This window comes from Syngnathus leptorhynchus, chromosome 10 (assembly GCF_054491065.1).
Source record: "Syngnathus leptorhynchus isolate UIUO chromosome 10, UIUO_Slep, whole genome shotgun sequence".
NCBI lineage: Eukaryota > Metazoa > Chordata > Actinopteri > Syngnathiformes > Syngnathidae > Syngnathus > Syngnathus leptorhynchus.
Window position 1 is genome coordinate 10,882,388 of NC_141204.1, and position 19,888 is coordinate 10,902,275.

The 19,888-nt window shown below is 45.6% G+C and overlaps 2 protein-coding genes across 3 annotated transcripts; one reads left to right on the forward strand and one right to left on the reverse strand.

The window, feature by feature from the left end:
* The first annotated feature begins 683 nt into the window (after nucleotides 1-683).
* On the forward strand, nucleotides 684-8,979 carry LOC147050395 (equilibrative nucleoside transporter 1-like). Its single transcript, XM_085921477.1, has 13 exons — nucleotides 684-840; nucleotides 4,151-4,237; nucleotides 4,570-4,651; nucleotides 4,969-5,150; nucleotides 5,374-5,513; nucleotides 6,068-6,202; nucleotides 6,345-6,442; nucleotides 6,525-6,606; nucleotides 6,674-6,756; nucleotides 6,934-7,042; nucleotides 7,194-7,279; nucleotides 7,455-7,654; nucleotides 7,894-8,979. The coding sequence occupies exons 2-13, from the start codon at nucleotides 4,209-4,211 to the stop codon at nucleotides 8,003-8,005; spliced, it is 1,338 nt and encodes a 445-aa protein (XP_085777603.1). The 5' UTR covers nucleotides 684-840; nucleotides 4,151-4,208; the 3' UTR covers nucleotides 8,006-8,979.
* An 87-nt stretch (nucleotides 8,980-9,066) lies between these two features.
* LOC147050396 (atlastin-2-like) lies at nucleotides 9,067-17,203 on the reverse strand. Of its 2 annotated transcripts, none has more exons than XM_085921464.1 (14): nucleotides 16,990-17,197; nucleotides 14,262-14,401; nucleotides 13,969-14,178; nucleotides 13,600-13,734; nucleotides 13,421-13,525; nucleotides 13,298-13,348; nucleotides 13,174-13,230; nucleotides 12,971-13,063; nucleotides 12,751-12,889; nucleotides 12,555-12,682; nucleotides 12,426-12,482; nucleotides 12,269-12,340; nucleotides 11,690-12,121; nucleotides 9,067-10,941 (listed from the first exon to the last, which is right to left on the reverse strand). In XM_085921464.1, the coding sequence occupies exons 1-14, from the start codon at nucleotides 17,060-17,062 to the stop codon at nucleotides 10,783-10,785; spliced, it is 1,851 nt and encodes a 616-aa protein (XP_085777590.1). In that variant the 5' UTR covers nucleotides 17,063-17,197; the 3' UTR covers nucleotides 9,067-10,782. The 2 variants fall into 2 exon arrangements, with proteins under 2 accessions (XP_085777590.1, XP_085777591.1); XM_085921465.1 differs by lacking the exon at nucleotides 9,067-10,941 and adding an exon at nucleotides 10,955-11,406 and having other exon boundaries at nucleotides 16,990-17,203.
* Between the last annotated feature and the right edge of the window lie 2,685 nt (nucleotides 17,204-19,888).

A 19,888-nucleotide genomic window follows, 5' to 3' on the forward strand; every position in this document is an offset into this window, starting at 1 on the left:
TGACCGCAAAAAAACGGGTCAGAAACAACTCTGGTGGAGACGCTTGTGATATGACGCGTTGCTACGCTTGTGTCACTTTTCACAGACACTTAGGAAAACAAACCATAATAGAGACATTATTAGTGTTTGTGCAAGGGTTGGCAACACATGGTCCGTGGGCCTCATAGGGCCTACCAGAAAATGTAATATTTTTGTATGGGCTTAACAATATAAGCTCACACACACTTGTGTGTATGCTCCCTTACTTCAAATATCAATAGTCTGGGTTTTCAAATGACCGTGGTTCAGTTTGGACAGATGATATGACTCATCATGTTGACTGCTGTTTTGCCCACAGTGTTTGATGTAACTGTTTTTCAGGCGTTGGCTTGTTTTGGATGTCAGGAAAAGCACATTTGAACTGAAAAAACGTTATTTATACTTTTATTTATACTTTTAACACTAATAAAATACATAAAATGGGGTCAGATGTGAATTTCTAAACTTTTTGCCTGTTAATCTCTACATCCTATTACAGCAACAAACAAGAGTAAACAAGTCATTTCAGAAACAATGCCACCATTTTGAGGGAAGGCAATTTTCTGCACCGTATTAAAATATTAGTGTAATTCGACACGGTTGACGTTTGAAATCAAGTTTTGCTAAAACTGGTGCTGGTTAATTCAGCGTCGTCGGACCGCGTCTTTACTCTAGATAATCATTGGCTTTTCCAAGGAGTCCCTGAACGCAACGCGGTTTTGCGCTGCTCGACTCGTTCTGATGACACACACACATGCAACACACTCGCAGACACACGCGTGCTCAAACACAACACAGGAGTCCACGCGGTCCTCAGACAAGGTAAGATAAGATCAATTTTTTTCCCGCTCAACAAAACTTAATACGCCACGATTCTTCACAATGTCATTCTCTACGAGTCCCGAGTGTTATCTCAAATCCAAACGTGTTCTCCCCCAAAAGACTCGCCGTTTCATCCAGAAATGACTGAATTAATTCATTGACAAATACGCGAAATTGGCACTATTTAGTTTCAATTGACAGCGCGGACTTATCGCGTGGGTGCCGTGTTGTGAAATAATAGCAAGGGGAGGAGAGAGGACGGCGCGCCTTCCACCGGCGTTTGGGTGACACTCGAGCTGACATGCCGCCTTTTGTTTGCGGCGAATTAAATTTAGCCCCAAGCTCGTAACTCTCTCGGCTAGTCGTTTGCTAGTTCCCTCGTGTTCGCATGTAACAAAGTAATAACGACCATGCGGTTGGCTGTAGCCGTAATGCTGACAGCGCCTTGATTGTACTTGACCTTTGTCACTTGTGTAATATAAATAGTGAAACTGACGAAAATGTACGAGTGTGTGTGTACTCCAGTACCGATTAAAAATCAGGCTTATTATTTCTCATGTTTGTGCTAGTAATTGAATAAACATAAGTTTCTCATCTTTCCCCAGTCTAGGGTATTTTTTCCCTTCTTGAGAGCTCAGGGTTATGATGAAGGCAGATTGAAGATATTTGTTAGCTGTGGGCAACGTCTCAAGTTCAAATTGAGAGTCAGGCCGGGAAGAATATTGATCATTCACATTTTTTATTTCACGTCTATTTAAAAGCGAAAGAGAAAAGAGAAAGAGAAAGCACCACGAGGACGATCCAGTGGCAGATTATGTTTCCTGCAGGCAATCTCATGTTTGTGTGACTTTACGTGTGCGTGCTTTCTGCTTCTACTATTGCTGCCATTTTTTTCTCTAGTTTATCGCACTTAAAAAAAGGTTTGACCTACTTAACTTGGAAAAATTGCAAAGCCATTACTCAACGGCACTGGGGCTGAACGAGAAGGAAATGCCTCATCAAATCTGCCATCGTTTTCTAGAACAAGTGTTACCAGATAACGTGAAGGCGTCCTGATACGAATCGGGTGTAAAGAGCAACGTGCACGCCTTCCTGGCAGGCCGCCTGGTCACACATGCCTGTGCTATTTCCGTTGAGCATGCTGGACCTGACCAAAGCGAGGACGAGGAGTCAGAATGGCGTCTTTGTTTTTTGCTGGGAGGAACAGCTGATGAGACAGCGGCGGTGGCCCGGCTATGTGTTGGCCACATGTGTTGACTCATGTTTAAGGCTTATTTGTGCGCCGTCTTTGGCTGGATTTACATTGCAATCCAAGTGGCCTATTCTGATTAAGACTAATGCCCTTTATCCAATCTTTTTTACTATTCCCATGTTTGAGGTACACTTTAGTTCCTAACACACCCTTGATTGATTTAATCATGATGAACAAAGTGATTAAATCATCATGCCTTCACCAGTTCAAACTCGCTTGAACCAACAAACAAGATAGGCTTTGTCCCAATTGTGTTTGATAGACAGGCAATGTTTGCGGGGGTTGACAGTGGGTGGGGGGCATTGAGTCTGAAAACAAAGCTCAAAAATAAATTTGCATTATGAATGCATCTTTGTGTTGAGGCTGACTGAGTCAAATCTCAGTTTCTCAATACATTTGGGGCAATATAATTTGTATTCGTGTTTTGCCAAAAGGTGATATGACAAACTTAAAACAAACAACCTGGAAACATCTCATGTTTGCGAAAGTCGTAGCGCCAGTCAGAGGAAGGTTGGCACGCCTGACACTCTGGTGACGCTAAATTGCAAAACTCTCACGTGGGTAGATGCAAAATAGGCTTTCTATTGTTTGATGCGTTTTTATGTTTGCCACGTCGCCTGTCGGAACTCCTACAAGGGAATTTGCCCAAACGAGTTCCGAACAGGTGACCAGAGAATGGTTTCAAAAGTCTGATATTTTTGTGATAACAGTCAAGCACAGCTTCGTCAATCGTGTTGCGCATGTGGACTTAGTGGCCTTTTAGTGCGGTCATTATAAATGTCAATACTGTTAAGCGTGTCGTCGCTCTATAAAGAACTGACCTTTTGCCAACAGTTGTTCGATTGCAGACCGTCAAAGAACGCACAGTAGCATCTAGCGCTCTTCTTTTACCGCACTCGTACCCAATCAAATGGTGAGGATTTTTTTTTGATTGTCGCTCAGATGCCAAGCCCGCAGACTCCAAAGTGTGTGCTGCATTTTAACAGCAAGGCTAGTGATGCCAGCTGGCCGGCAATTCATGTCAGCCTAAAAGAGGGACGCTTAGCTGGATTTGAGGCTGTGCTGTGAAGTTATGGCACTGAAAAGAGAAGATATGTTGCTTCTGCTTTGTTTTAGATAAACTGCTTTGTCAAAGAGAGACTCACATGTACTGAATGTAAGCTAGGTCTAACCTGCAGGCGACTCACATGCTAGTGGGGGCGGTCGATTAACGGCATGTGAATGGGTCAAAGTGGAGTGCACTCCATTGCTTCCGACTAATTTCCAGTCTGCTGAGCTTCATTTCGGTCAATACGGTCATGTTGTTGAAATGTTTAGCATGTTCCACGCATCCGTTTTCCATAGCACTCGTGTTCATTAGCTTAGCGGGTGATCTAGAGCTTATCCCAGGCAAGGCGGGGTAGACTGTTCAATTGATTGAATCAAAATGGGAAAAAGTTATTTTTTTATCACTGAGAGCGCGACTTGTCTTGGCAGAAACAGAGCTGTGTCACGGTACATCAATAATACAAGGCTGGCCTTTGAAGAATGAGGAGAAGGTCGTGGGGGGGGCACCTTGAGCGATGCTTTGAGGCGACACGTCAAACGCGCTGCTTAATGGAGGGAGAAATCGAAAGGAAGGCCGGCATGGAAAAAATGACAGTGAGGATTTTAGCGCAGGAAGGCGGGGAACGGAAAAAAAGGCACGTCCCCAAAAGAGAGAGAGTCCGCTTTGTTGAAACAAATCATCACAGAGCAGTTTGCTTTACGCCATGCGCTACAGGAGACCGCTTGGTTTGTAGTTTATTTTTTATTTTGGGGGGGGCTCTTTACATCAAGGCTTTATTGGTGGCTCTGCATGCATGGTTGACGTACTTATGTAAGTTTGCTACATTGCAGCATTTCTTTGCTTGGTTCAAAGCAACAATGTTTGTTCTTTCCGTGTCCAATTTGAACTTTGACTGGTTGACTAGCTCAAATACTCACAATTTGGGACAGGGATGCATCTCTGGCCGTTGATGATAAAAACTGTTTCTCTCCGTTTGCCGCGGTGCATTGACCGTTATCTCTTGTTTTCAGAGCCGCTGCGCCGTCTTGATCAAAAGCCCCAACTTGTCTGACCCATTGCACAGCAACCATGACTGCCATGAACTCACCCAAAGACAAGTAAGCCAAAACTAAACACGCTACCTTTAAAAAATAATACAAATAATTTGTTATATAATTTGGGTTGTTTGTGCTCTTACAATTTGGTCTTTAGAAATATAAGAATGCAGATTAAATCTCTGAAATTATTTTTAAAGTGAAATCATTTTAAATGTTGGATTTACATGCAGTTCAATATGACATGATTTGGTAGTCAGCCGATAATTGGTCACATATGGGCACTAAACGATGGATCCTTAATTCAACCAATGTGGACTTTCAAAAGCCTTAAAAAACAAAAATTGGGCCTGTTTCCAACAAAAATTGAACTTTACATGATGTGTTTTTGTCAGATACAATGCAGTGTGGCTCATATTCTTCATCCTGGGCTTGGGAACTCTTCTGCCATGGAACTTCTTCATGACGGCCACCATGGTATGCCATAAGTCTGGGGCTGATAATGCCCGGGGCGGGGTGGGTGGGTCGAGAGAGACAGACAGGCACGCAGACGCACACACAAAGATGGAAATGATAGTGGTCCCCCCATCTGGTAGTTTACATCCTGCGGTGGGTGCCATGTCCAGCCCAATTCCTTCAGCGTTACTCCACTGAGCTGCAAGGGAGGTTAAATGTTTGTTTAAAATTGTAACTTGATTATCGGTTAATGAAGGCACAAGAAGAGGAAAACACAGAGCCTCTTCTTGTCTGGCTCTATGGTCAGATTGGCAACAATATGTGTCATTTCTTGCCAGTACTTCACCAGCAGGCTGAAGGACCCGCCGAGCGAGCTCTCCGCCAATCAGACGGCCAACAGAACGCTGGACAGCGGCGACACCCGCAACGTGCTGGAGTCCAAGTTCAACAATGTGATGACGTTGTGTGCCATGGTGCCATTGCTGCTCTTCACCTGCATCAACTCCTTCATCCACCAAAGGTGACCAACGCCCAAGCGACGTGTGCGTGTGTATGTATGTGTGTGTGAGCGTGTGCGTGCGTGGGGAATGTTTACTTTAATTTTGGTCGGATTAGGAGAACCGCACTTGTTTCTGTAGCTAGACACACCCTGGAATGTTTCTTTTCACGTCGACTCCTCTTAAACGCCACAGCGTAGCTGAGCATTTAAATATTGACGTTTGTTTCTTTTCCTTTCTGCTCAGGATCCCTCAAAAGCTGCGCATCACAGGCAGCCTGACGGTCATCCTGCTGGTCTTCCTGGTGACCGCCTTGCTGGTCAAGGTGGACGTGGAGCCTCTGCCCTTTTTCACCCTCACCATGATCAAGATCGTCTTCATCAACTGTGAGTCCCCCCTAAGGCATCATTGATGTGTTAGGTTTGAATCCTGTTGCTAACCAAAACAGCAGCACTGGAAACCGTCTGAATCTCAGATAATAATCTTTGTGTTATGCTACTTAGACTTTGTTGACAGCGTTGTGTGTCCCTTTTTCATCGGCTGTCAGCTGGGATAGGGTCCGCCCCCTTCTTTGTGATCATTTCCACATGTTTTGGGCCCTAGTGAAAACAAGCAGCTCGGCATCACCGGGTTCCTTGCATAGTGTGCGATCTCACACTGTGTTTGTTTGGAAGGCGCAGCCGGACGAGCAAGCTGCCGTTCCGCCATGTTTGATTTAGATGAGGAGGAGACCCTGGCTCTAAATCTTTGATACTAGGGCTTGCGCAATACTGACGCTTTGACGTTTAGTATTTCAATGTGTACATATGAATTGTTTAGGAGTGGATTTTGTCCTCTCGTCGCCTTCCTCCTCAAATTGAAGGTCCACTTTTCAGATCAGCCATTGGATGACTCCAGAAGGGGTAACACTAACACTCTCTCCTGATGCTCCCACCCCAAGCGTTTGGGGCGATTTTGCAGGGCAGCCTGTTCGGACTGGCGGGGATCCTGCCCGCCTCTTACACCACGCCCATCATGAGCGGCCAAGGCCTCGCCGGGACTTTTGCCGCCTTCTCCATGATCTGCGCCCTGGCCTGTACGACACACACACAACAGCAAACACCAAAGACAACAGAGTGGACCAACTCGGTTGTGTCAACTCAAGAATGTCAAATCAAAAACCACATTTAGGAAGTTGTTGTCTTAAATGGATGGTGATAGACGCTATGTTTCGGCAGCCGGCTCGGCGTTACGGGACAGCGCCTTTGGCTATTTCATTACGGCCTGCTTCGTTATTCTCATCGCCATCGTCGCCTACCTCACTCTGCCCAAAATGGTGAGGCCTCACAAAATTATTTTTTTGCTCTCCGCTGCTTGGAGTGTCCCATTATAGCTGCTGTTATGATGGTCATCCTTAGGAGTTTTTCCAGTACTATATGGAGGGCAACGGATCCAAGCCGTCTACTGACGACGAGAACAGGATGGACCTTCTCAAACAAGGTACTGTCCTGTTTATTCACTTGACCGTGCGTATTTAATGAGAGCGAGGCGTTCACTTGTCCCACAGAGAATGCTGAGAAGTGTCCCGTGATGAGTGTGACAGAAGATGACAAAAAAGTGGGCGTGTCTGTGCTCCAAATTTTCCGCAAGGTAAAAAAAAAAAAAAGAGGACCTTTATAGAGGTTACCTTCCCAAAACTGCCTCTATAATTGAAAATCTAATTATCGTGGTTATTATCAAAATAAAAGCAGCGCTTAAAAAAAAAATCAGTATAGCAAGAATGCCATTTGCAAGTGTTAAAAAATGTTGCTGATGTTGCGGATAAAGATCTGGGTGATGGCCCTGTCCGTGTGCTTCATCTTCACCGTCACCATCGGGACCTTCCCGGCCGTCACCGTTGATGTAAAGTCCACAGTGGCCAACGGCAGCAGCTGGGGTGAGTCCACATTGTCAACTGTCTTAAAACAAATCTTCGACTTTGACGCATGATAATTATCGAGCAAACTGGCAATGAACTTGTAGCCATTTTGTCAATACCAATAGAAAGTTGTGTCCGACACCCATGTCAAAGGAGTTTATCTTTTTAGAAACATACTTCATCCCTGTGTCGTGTTTCCTCCTCTTCAACGTGATGGACTGGGCTGGCCGTAGTCTGACGGCCGTCTGCTTGTGGGTCAGTATTCAACTTCCATCAATCAGATGCACTAAAAAAATGTCTTTATTATATATTTGAGGGTGTGAGGGAAACAACCTCCATTTTGGGTGGAAAGCGCTTATTGGTTGCATATCTGCTTACTCACGAATGTTTTGAGTTAAGAAATATAATTTGTCTGTGTTTTTTTTTTTAGCCTGGCAAGGACAGCCTGTGGCTTCCTGCTCTAGTTGGCGCGCGGCTGGTGTTTGTGCCGCTCTTCATGCTGTGTAACGTGCAGCCCCGCCAGAACCTGCCCGTATTCTTCTTGCATGACGCCTGGTACATCATCTTCATGATCTTCTTCTCCTTCTCCAACGGCTACCTGGCCAGCCTCTGCATGTGCTTCGGACCCAAGTGAGTAAAACGCCGAATGCTGCGCAAAATAAAAAAAAAACAGCGGACACGCAGATAACCAGTCCCTACTAATTAAAATGTATTTTTTGGGTCTATTTGTTTTAATCAAAATTGATTAGACACTGGATACAGCAGGATACTGTGTGGTTTTACATGTTTCACACTTTATACAGTGTAAAAAATATTGTGTCTAGCAATGTTATGTTGTGGTTCTAAGTGAATGTTGTGTGCGTGTACAGGAAAGTCTTGCAGCACGAAGCAGAGACGGCGGGGGCCGTCATGGCCTTCTTTCTGTCCCTGGGCTTGGCGCTGGGGGCCGCCATCTCCTTTGTCTTCCGCGTCATCATCTAGAATGGCCGACTTAAAAACCAGCACGCACACACATGTAATGCCATCCTCTCTTACTTGCTGCCATCTCCATAGAACGACTTTGCTGAGGGTAAGGCCAGAGGACCCCCTCCTTCTGTCTCACCATGGCAACTATATAAGCTTAAAAAAACCAACAGTTGGCCTGACTGGTTGTTTCCTAGCATGCGAGCTGGTAACTTTCATTTTTATCATCTTATCCATCTTTTCTCATTACGACTGAAGACTGACAGGCCATTTGTTATGAGGAGCCTCCATTATAACTTACATATCTGACATAATTTTATCATTATTATTTTGTTATTGAGGCTCTGACTGTTTTCTTTTATTTGCTTACACCAAAGTAAATTAAGGCCACACCCAAGAATCAAAACAAATGTTTTTTTTGTAAGCCTACAAGAAAAGTAACTTAAAAACGGGGTGCGATCTGAAAATGAAGTAGTTATATTTTGAGTTATAAGAATTGGAAATATTTGGAAAAAGATTTTTAACTGAGATGTCATAATACGAGAAACATTTATTGTGTAAAATGTCATGTTCTGTGTAGATTGGAAGTCCCCTCCATTGAGATGTGGTAATATGAGAAACATTTATTCTGTAACATGTCATGTTCTGTGTAGATTGGGAGTCCCCTCCATTTTACAAATTGATTCCCATAACTTTTCTAATTATTTTTTGTAAGATTACAACGTGGATCAACGTGGACAATCTTGGATTTGCAAGATTGACATGCAATAGGCCACTGCTGCAATTTTCTCATCCAGTGGTTTTGTACATTTTTACGAACTTGCCAAGTTTATTTTTCTATCATTGCCAAAGACAGCATTTACTTCATTATTGGTCTGGCTTTCTGTTTTTTGTGGTCAGTTGTAGTACATAGAAAAAGCTTTGAAAGCGCAACATTTGTGTATAGGAGTCTTACGTCTTTAAGTACAATTCAATTAAAGTATTTTTTAAAACTTTGGCTCCCTCAATTGGTCATTTGTAGTATCGCAACTTAATCAGCCAAAATCTGACACATTTTAAGAAAAGCGCAGACGAAGATGAACCTTTAGGAAGGATTTAATCAAGGTAAACACTTTATTCAAAAATAAATTACCGAAAATGATTTTAAAAAGGTGGACAGGCATCACACTTTAGCCTCACTCAGCCAATCACATTATCAGGCGTCATCATCATACACCTGCTCAAACTTCTACAGCAGCAACACGACGACAACAAACAGGTAAATTGAGCCAAGCACACACACAAGCTTGATTCACTATAAAACATTTTCAAGCTTTATTTAAATATCTAACATGCAGGCTCATTGTGTAACAAAACTGGCGCTTGAGGTGATTCAATGAGGCTACTATACTAGCTTATTGGCTCCTGAGAATCGAAGGGGTACGACCGTTAAAGGGCAAAGTTCACATTGAGTATTCCGATTTAACACTATTACAAACCACCGTTGGTAAAAAATGACAAAATAACCTGTGCTTTATTCAACTAAGCCGGGAAAGTCGCAACTAACTAGGTTTGATTAGCACAAATAGAAGTAGCGAGGTAAACATTTTAGTCTGTAAACTTCACAGACTAAAATGTAAAGTTTACAGTGTAAAGTATACTAACCTGCCAAAGCCTTGAATTTGCTTAATCTTACTCGTATGGGATTTTAATCTGTCAAACTAAGACCCTATGAAAAAAAAGAACCTTTGGGAGTTTATTAGACTGCCTGCTAAAGCTTTAAATTTGATATGAGGCGAGGAGGCTAGATAATGAACACCGACAACCGATCATCATTGTATAGTAGTTTACCACATTAATAATGTAGATGAAGCATTACCTTAAACCTATGTTGTCATGAAAAAATACAACTTTTAGAAAAGCCTTTTTAGCCTAAGCATTTAACTCCCTTGATGTTAATTGTCTTAAAATGTCAACCAGAGCAAATTAAGGGGATTTTATAGCAAAACATGTCATTGACAAAGTACATGGAATTAAGCTAAGAGGCAAATTAAACTCTGTTTGGTGGTGGGGGGGGGTTGTACAACATGGAGAGTAGGAGCCTTTTAGCCTGAAAGCCAAACCAGCTAGAGCCTTAAATTTGATCAATGTCACATCCACGTCAAAAATGTCAGCCATGGAACAAATTAAGTTTCTATGAATTAGTAAAACAAGTGGACAAAGAAGACTAAACCAAAAAATGTTGAAAAAAAAAACATGTACAATTTAGGGGAACCTAGGGCAAAGAGCCAACTAAAGCCTTAAAACCTGCTCAGTGTCATTTTTAATTGGTTTATCATGTCAAAATGTCAGTCAGGGACCAAATTAAGTAATCCTATGAAAAAGCCAAAGTTGGATTGTGCACTAAGTGCAATGTTGCCAAAGGCAGCAGAGTTGAAAATGCTCATCTGAGCACCATGCAGGACTGGACTACAAACCACGTAATGGTGTTTGGCTCTGAACTGCAAACACAATGGCTGGCCCATACAGTTTCCATCGATGACAAAGCCACGAGGTTACGAACGCATCTTAACCAATGGAGCGTCAAGTCAGCAGCTTTACAATGCTCTCATTTGCCATCCGTTTTGTTTCCTGAAGACCTCGTTGGGAATAGTTGTGCTTTCAAGGCAACGTGTTTGCATCCATTGTTGAGGATGGTGATGAAAAATTGTCTTTTGGCAAAAGGCCACTGCAAGCTTTGGTGTTGATCTAATCGTCACAGTTCTAAACACATGAGGAAGAGTGGTGATGATGATGATAATGATGAGGGAAGTGCATCAGTGCGTCTTTAACTTGGCGTTTTGCTGCTGCTGCTGCTGTGAAGAAGACGAGCCGCCGCCACTGCCGCCAGGTTCAGTCAGGCTGGCTTTGAGCGAGTTGACCACCGTCTGCCGCACGTTGTCTTCCATGTAATGTTCACTGAGCGGCTTGAGAACCTGCAACGGGCAAAGCACATAGTGAGCAACGCTTAGGGAGGAACAAATAGTGACAGTGTCCACAAACATTGCAGTCAAAGGAAAGTTAAATTAAATTAAGTATAAAATTAGAGGGAGGGGGTCCTTGAGCATGCACAGCATCAAAACATCCGCAAAGTAAAAAAAAAAAACTGAATCCAACTGATAGGATGTCCGAACCACAAGACACTGAAAGAAGAAGAGCAATAGGAACCGTGAGATCCTGTTGTGGGCGTGGCCACAGACTCCAACGTGAACAAACGGCTAAAAGTGTGGACTCGACAACGTGCGGCCTTAGTGGCTCTTCCTTTGCCGGTAGTTGTTATTGGGGGGCGAGAGCCCCACCGCCCGGCCCTTTGTTGATGCTCCCAATGCCAGGAGAGCGGCGGGCCACGCTGCCGGCCACGCTACGCTCCTCGTCACACGCTTGCAAAGTTTGGAAAACACCTGAGAAGCACAGTGGGGAGGGAGAGGAGCAGTTACCCACCAGAACCGGAAGAAAGATCCAAAAAGGATCATCCGGAATGAAAGAGGAAGAAAATGGAGGGAACTGGTGGGAGGAAGTGGAAGAAAAGAGATAAAAAAAAGACAGGAAGCGAACGCCAGATAAGGAAGAAACGCCCTAAAATAAGAGTTGCTTGTATGTCAACAACATTTTCCTTCAAATGCATGATGGGATAGAAAGGAAAACCACAAACAAGGTCCAAGTCATGCGTGCAACCAAACTGACCTGTTCCCACAGCGTCTCTGCCACCAGATCGATGATGGTTCCCACCTCGCGGAACTCGCCAGAGTACTTGACGTACGCCCACGCGCAGAGCGACAAGAGCGCCAAGCCCATCAGCAGATTGGCCAGCGCCGCCAGCGTAGTCAGACCCACAAAGGCCGTTACGCCTGACACCACGTAGGCGACAAACATGACGGCGAAGAGCGTGGCGGGCGTGCGAGCCGCGTAGAAGATGTTCTTGCCGTCGTTGTGCTTGCAGAAGTTTCCGAAGGCCTCGTCCAGCTCGGCCTCCAACTGGTTCTGGTAGCGCTGACAGAACTCGTCGCCGCCCATCTTCTTCACCGAGCGGAAGTAGCGCACAGAGTGCTCTCGGAACTCATCATGGTTGCGCTCCAGGTCGGCAGGGGCGATGTACGGCTTATCGCCGCCGCACACCTGAAATTCCACAGCAACCTTAGGTGAGTTTGCACAATTAATCAAATTACAAAGGCATTTTCTAATCGCAAGGGCATGCCAGCATGATAAGGGCTACCAATCAAGCACGTCACGTTTTCATTCCTCTGGCCTGACAAACATTCTGACCTGCTCCATGTTTTTGCTATACATGTCTTTGGCTCCAGCTACGGCAGTCAGGTTGTTGGCTTCTGCCGTTGCCTGAGAAACAGTAAACAAACAAACATTGTGATTGCCGATCTTTATGGGGCAACACAACAGGTGGAAAAAAAAATGCACGGCAAACCTGCAACATGGACTTTGGATGAGGCAGCTCTTCACCTTGATAGATCTTGATGTACGCCTGAAGGATGTCCCAGTTCACATTAGCGAGAGAAGGCAAAAAGTTGCATCTTCTGTTTTGCCCGATCTCTACCTTGAAGTACTCCACAAGATCTCGACATGTGACTTTGTTTCCGCCGATCTCCTTCACCATCAGTTGTTCGGGGGCCAGGAGCAGCGGCACCAGCTGCGACAGCTGCCGCTTAAAGTCCCCGTCAATGTCTGGAACGCACAAACGGCTGATGCAGTCCATCCGGCGCACAACGTGACGCGCGGTTCACCGACTGTACCTCTCAGCCGGCCATCAAAGTAGGGATTGGTGGACACCTTGAGACCCGGGTGAGGCAGCAGGAAGCAGCCGATGTTGGAGAAGCACGAGTGGATGTGCTTGCGGACGTTCTGCAGCTCCTCGTGCTGGTTCTGCTTCACCTGTGGGAGTGCACGGCAGTCACGCTGGAACCCCCACTCCCCCAGAGGCTCTTCAAACATCGCATAGCAGGCCAGTCTCACCTGCAGGCGCTTCTTCAAGAAAGCGTTGCCTCCCTCCAGGCCGTAGTCGTGCTCGTAGGGGAAACTCCAATCCCGAATGAGGAACATGAGGGACTAATGAACACAGATGATATCGTTTCAACAAGACACCAAGACTCGGCTCAGAAAACAATAGTTTGGTGGTGTCAAATGTGGATACTCTAGAATGCGTGTGTGGCGAGCACCTGAAAAGGTTTCAAGTAGACCTCTTCCAAGGCCAGGCGGCCGTACTCCGTGAAGAGCTACAGAAGGGGAAAAAATAATAAATGAAAGTAAACTTTGGGAATAACTAAAGATGACACCACCAACCTGAAGATGCTGCAGGTCATCTTCCTGAATGTTTTGCGAAAGATTGTACACCTGAGAAAACATGCAACACGTGATTTGCAGGTTCTTGATTTCCATTTTTCATTTTTTTAGGACAAACCAAACCTGCACGGAGCTGGTCATCGTGCTGAGGGCAAACACCGTGGCACAGTCCTTAATGGTGGACTGGCTGTCGAAGGCTCCCTGCGTGTCCACCAGGAGGACAGCCACCTGAAACAGCGACAGCGTGACCGTGCCGCCGCCTCCTCTCATCAAAGATCCGTCCTTTCCTCGCAAGGGACTACCTTGTTGCCGTCCGGCTTGTCCACCACAAAGACTTCATTCCAGACTTGAATTCCTGTGGTCTCCCTCTCGCAGCCTCCTCTCCACGTGAAACCAGTCAGCGGGTCATCGTCACCGCCTATCCACTGCTTATTTTGCTGCGAGGAGAACCGTAAACAAACTATAAATGATACATTCTTGTCATGACTGGAGAAATTCATAGTTTCAAATGTCTTCCCACGACTGGAAAAACTTGTTGTGCTTGAGGACACATTCCAAATCTTTTGTCATAGTGTAAAAAAAACAACATGGCCGCTTGCCAGGCTTGCAACGTCTCACTTTCTCTTACCCGTGTCAACAGACATCACTCAAGCGACATTCGGCCGTCTCACCTGATTGTACATGTAGCGCAGCATGAAGTCCAGAAGGAAGGATTTGCCCTTGCGGAAGGCGCCAGCCACCGACACCACCACCACATTGAGATCCCGCACGTGCTCCTGCAGCAGGATCTTCTCCAGCGCGGCGGAGTCCAGCTCAAAGCTGTGCTCGTCCTCGTTGGCCAGCAGGATCTGTACCGGCCGGGCCTTCTGCTCTTCCTCTTCCTGACCAGACCGGGTGCCAATCGGGATATCTTGAACAGTGAGGTCGAGACAACAAGAGTCCATCCGATATCCGCATTCCTAACCTGTAATTCCTGAACGCCTTCATCAGGTGAAGGAGTCCAGTCGGAGTTCATCTTTCCCAGAAGCAAGTCATCATCCAGGTCCTCGGGTCTGGCTAGAGCACTCCTGTGACTGCGTCGAACCACGGGGACATCTTGGACACCTTCCTCCCACAAAAAGAAATGTCAGGTTAGCTCTGCCCGATTTGGACCGCACAGCATGCAGATGGAACTTTCACTTTCACTGCATTTTAATTTTAGGCGGGGATCTAGGCCACATTCAAAAATAGCCATGCACTGAAAATCACACAGGACACGAGACCATAAAATCCAAGGACAGTGCCAGGCCTGAGCAACTTAAATGATGGAGGGGAGCATGATTGATCATCAGCACTGCTCACGGGCCACATAGGACTTTCTTAACAAAATTGAAATACTACACAAAATATAGGTAGATAATCTGTGCATCAATTGAGCTGCTAGTTGCCCATCCCTGGTTTAAAGCGTCTCCCTGACTGATGGGACCGCAGGAGTGCCGCAGTCAAACAATCCAGATGATTTTCCATTCAAATGCAGCACTCATGCAAATTAGGTTGGACCGGCCCATCCACTTACCGCAGTCGCAGGCAGTCCCGCTCGTCTCGACTTTGTAAATAATTGAAATGCTTCGGTCCTCGCGCGTAATGCCTCCATCTCCCCGCTTGTAATTGTTCATAATTGAAGAGTCGCCCGAGCCCGTGTTTTGCTCCGCCGCTTCCCGAGAACGTCGGCTTGTGTGCGCCCATCTCGGGAGGGCAACCTAAAATTAGCCACCTTCCTTCTTATCGTTTGCCGAGCAGATGCTAACCAGCCCGCTTTTCCGAGCGGGCGCACACTAAAAAAGGTCAACACATCTAGATGAGGACAAATTTGTCCGTCATGCATGGCTTTCTTTAACCATAGCGGGCGAGAAGCGAGCACCGACGTGAGCCTCTTAATCCCCACACTGGCTCCTTGCTTCCAAAAATGGCCATTTGCTCACTTGAACGACAACAGTGATGGGGGTCAAAGCCAAGCTGCTGCTTAGGACACTTTTTTGGGGGGCAAAAGTTGCATGGATAAAGCGCTTTTCTCTTGCAACACTGAAAAACTCTGCCAAGGCTTCCCGACAACTTCATTTCTAATGTTAATGATTTTAAAAACGACCAAGACAACAACACTAAAGCTCCTTTTCCTGCTTGTAAAAGAATTTCCCCATGTGATCATGTCACTCACTGTATTGTTAGTGATCCAACCCAAATCCCAACATTTCGCCTTTGATGGGCTTGCGTACAGATCACTGTCTCATTTGTTACGACAGGATCTCAGTTAAAGTGCTTTTGGCTTCTGTAAAACCAAGTGGACTAACAAAAACTGGCAGTCTGACACAGAACCCAAGAGAGTTTTATTTAGCTAGCTTTTCCTTCCTATCCTGAGCAAGACTCATGCTGGTGCATACTCAGATGAATGATTGTGAAACAGAGGCGCCTGTGTGCACAACTAAATACCAACGTTCCACATATTTAATCCCACTTTGCACTAAAACCTGTTGAAGCAAATAGCTTGTTACTTTTTGCACGTCAACTGCTTGGTGTTTAGTGCAAACCTTCCCGTTTACATCCCGATGTCCACCCAAGAAGAGATAGCAGCAACCTCAAGTGGTTTATCGACCGTGACCCATTTTGGGTCGCTTAGCTTTGAAAACGAGGTGAACTGTCATTAAGTGTACAAGCGTCTCAAATGTTTAAGGCCAGAGAAAGCAAGCTATATGTATGTGAAAGTATTTTGCCCCTATAAGAAACCAAACTGATTTAGCCTTTTCAGGATGAATAAGCCAGTAGCGCTGAACCAAAACATCAACCTGCCCCGGGGCCTCTCCGGACGTGAGCAGGGCAAATGTGCAACTGTTGAGAGATGGCGAGGACAAAGTGCACAATAAGAGCAGTTAGCTTGGATTAAAGTGCAAATCTACAACATGCATAATAAGATATTTACAAACTGTACGAGTTGTTTTATTTTATTGTTGTTTTGTCAGCCAACTAACATTTAAACAATACAGTTGACAATTTCAGTACAGTGTGTGGTGGGATTTCGCTAATAAAGCTGCTAGTTGCTTAGGCTCAGAACAGAATAATCATTGATGGTAGGTTCACTTCACAACAGTGTGGACCAAGCAAGCAGCAAAACATTAGCCTCGTTACACGGATGCTCAGCGAGCGTACTAATAATAGGCCGTGTAAAAATATCAGGGTTATTAGTGGAACGACCGGGATTTGCAGTGTGTTTGTTTTCATCACAATCGCTCGATCGCTACATACATCAAGATCATACATCACTGAACATCGCTCGCGGAACCCGGCGATGTGTACCCAAGGACCGAGGCGGTCGCCTGGGTTGTCCAGGTGAAAGTGGCAGAGGAGAGGGACAGGTGTCCCGCGCAAGACGCTAGAGTGTCCGGCTCCGACTCGTATTACAGTGCTTTCACTTGAGGGCAGCTTTGGTTCTAAGGTGGCACTATCGATCGCTGTGGAGGTTGCTCCCTTTCCGCTTGAACGAGCATTGCGATTGTGTCGAAGCAAAACGAGCCCAAACGCGGGACGCCGCGCGGCGTCTGAGGCTAACAGGCGAGCGGGCTAAACCAGGACAAAAGCCAGGAACAGATCCGGCGCCGATTGCGTTTCGTGTTCGGGTCCAGCCTGCACGCAGTAATCGTGAAAAAGCAGAGACCGCTTACCTTTCTCGGATCGTGTGCTTTTACAGTTGGGCTCAAAGTGAGCTCTGCTCCTCAGCCCGCTCACCTCCGCCATCTTGGGTTTGAGCTAACTGCCCCGGTGACGTCACAACTAAGTGGCGTCCTCCGCTTACTTCCATGCTTAAATCTTGGCGCACCATTCTTCACGGGAGTTTTTCGCCCTCAAAGTTCTCCCCAGCCCCCGAGAGCGTTAATTTTAAAGGCTGCGAAAGGTGACCGACGTCAAGTTTGAGACATTCGTCGTGCTTTAATGCGAGGCGCTCACGTGAACACGTGTTTATTGTCTTTAACAGGAAGGGGGGTCTCGGGCCAGACAGGCAAAAATCGCCTGCACTTAAGAAATCTTATTTCGAGCATTTAAAACTCATGGTACCCTAAAAACGACTCTTGACTGCATCATATCAGGTCTTAGAAAAGAGTTTAAAATTCTGTGGCAGCTTGCCCTGGAGGTTAGCACATCCCTCACAGTTCTGAGTTTTAGGTCGGAACTCAGTGGCCTATATACTACATTTATGTGGGTGCTTCCATCCATCCATTTTCTGTACCGCTTTGTTCCCACGGGGGTCGCGGGCGTAGTGGAGCCTGTCCCAGCTGTCATCGGGCAGTAGGCGGGGGACACCCTGAACTGGTTGCCAGCCAATCGCAGGGCACACAGAGACGAACAACCATCCGCACTCGCACCTCGGGGCAATTTGGAGTGCTCAATCGGCCCACCAAGCATGTTTTTTGGGATGCGGGAGGAAACCGGAGCACCCGGAGAAAACCCACGCAGACACGGGGAGAACATGCAAACTCCACACAGGCAGTGTCGGAGGTGGAATCGAACCCGCACCCTCCTAACTGTGAGGCGGACGTGCTACCCAGTGCACCACCGAGCCGCCCTATGGGTGCTTCATCTTCATTAATTATTGGAGCACAGATTTTGGTGCGACACCCCTGTCTTAAAGATCTAATGTCACCTGTCAGCTGGGCTTGGCTTCTTGTCAAAATGATTATTGCGCTACAGTGAATGGATGGAAGGACCACCTTAAAAACTTGCACCTTTAGCAGCTAAGCCACTCAGCTTCACCTAATTGTTCCAGCTTTTGTGAGTGTTTTGGTTAATGCTTTTATGTGTGTGTGTTTTATACAGTGGTTGGCCACTTTAAACTGATCCTTCTCTCATTGTTTGTACAGTTAAAACGTTTATGGTGGTGACACTAACATGCAAATAAGAGCCATGCTCGCAGTGAAGATAAGACCTATCTCCTGTTTGAACACACATTGAGCTTTTATGGCATTTCACCTGCATTCAGGAAGGCTAAATGCTAAAGCAAAGCAAGCCATAAAACCTGCTCTTCACCTCATTTGATAAAGTCACTTGGAGTGTTTGCCCAGCTGTTTGCCGACACGAGGGAAAGACAATCTGCTCGGAGCAGAAATAGGAAGGCGGCGTATCTTGGAGGTCTCCTAATCCTTTGACAAGTTCCTCTCGGCTGCAGAGGGCCAACCTTTGCGACAGGAAGGAATCTGACATGGGGGCTGGGAGGGGCATCCCGTCCATGATGGGTCATATGTCAAAGCAGGTCCTTTTGTTTGAAAGTTCCACTCCTGTGCAGCGTTTGAGTGAGAGTACATCGTTTAGTCAAGTTAACAGAACATTCTCATAGACACACGACATTGTAGAGCCACCGCAAAAGTCGAAATCAAAGACACAAAAATATTGTGGAGCGAGCGCTGACACATCTGTCTTCTGATATTTACATGCGCACAACATTGCGGCGACCCAATCACGTGAATCTGTGATCACTCATAATCGTGTTTGTGTTTATGTTTATGTTCTGCACACCGCACTGTAGACTTTGCTCTGACATGATTGCTCCACAATGTCGTAATAATGTGTCAGTTCATGATTGAGACTTCAACTCTGACGTCCAATTGAGCCTATATGACTCTTTCCCGTCGCCACTCCACAATGTGTGTGTGCGCGTGTGTGTTGTGTCACCATTGGTTATGTCAATTTTGGCATCACCTCTCAAACTCCACTTGCACCTGATATACATAGACACAAATCAACAGGATGTATTGACACAGCAAAGAGGACAAGGACAAGTGGTGGACAAACACCGATAAAGAGGTTGAAAGCCACACGTCCTGAAATAACTCGAGGCTCACACGACTCTCTTTTGAGACTTGGCTGCCATGGTGCGACAGGTCGCACTATGACCGACCGGGACATCCCCCGCATAGCTGCCCCCATCCAGGGATTATTATTGACATTTAGAAACCCATGTGCGGGTTTACATTAAAAGATGAACATGGCAGCATTTTGCAGCACTCCCCGAGTTGACTTCAACGCTATTTCAGTCAGTTTATAACAATCAGAGGATTAACTTGGTGTTTTTTGATGGGAGCAGGGGGCTTTTGTAACTTTTCATACAGCGGAAGTTGGGTAAAGAAATTGCAGAGAATTTCCCAAAGCACTATTTTTGTATTTGCCAATTTCGACACAAAAATAAAACAGAAAATCCGCAGCTTCACTTTAGTTTGCATTCTAGTAAAGTTGTGGTTGGTGGGCTCCTCCTAGCGGCTCAAGACTTAAATGCATTTAATCAGTACGTGGCAAGTAATTTTTTAATGCTACCACATGATGGCAGCACAGACTAGAATTTAAACCTTTTTTTTTTTTAACCTATGACCTGGCAATTTTCTTTTAGAAATCAAAGTTGACCCTTGAGCACAAGAATTTGCTCACTCCTGCTTCATGACTATAAAAAAACATAATGCCTCTACTACTTTTAAAGGACTTGATGCCACTCAAATCAAAATTCACAGAAGTGATCCTCTCAAAGCATTAAAATAAGGTATTTCAATGAAATACAAGGATTTCTTTTAGCTCCTA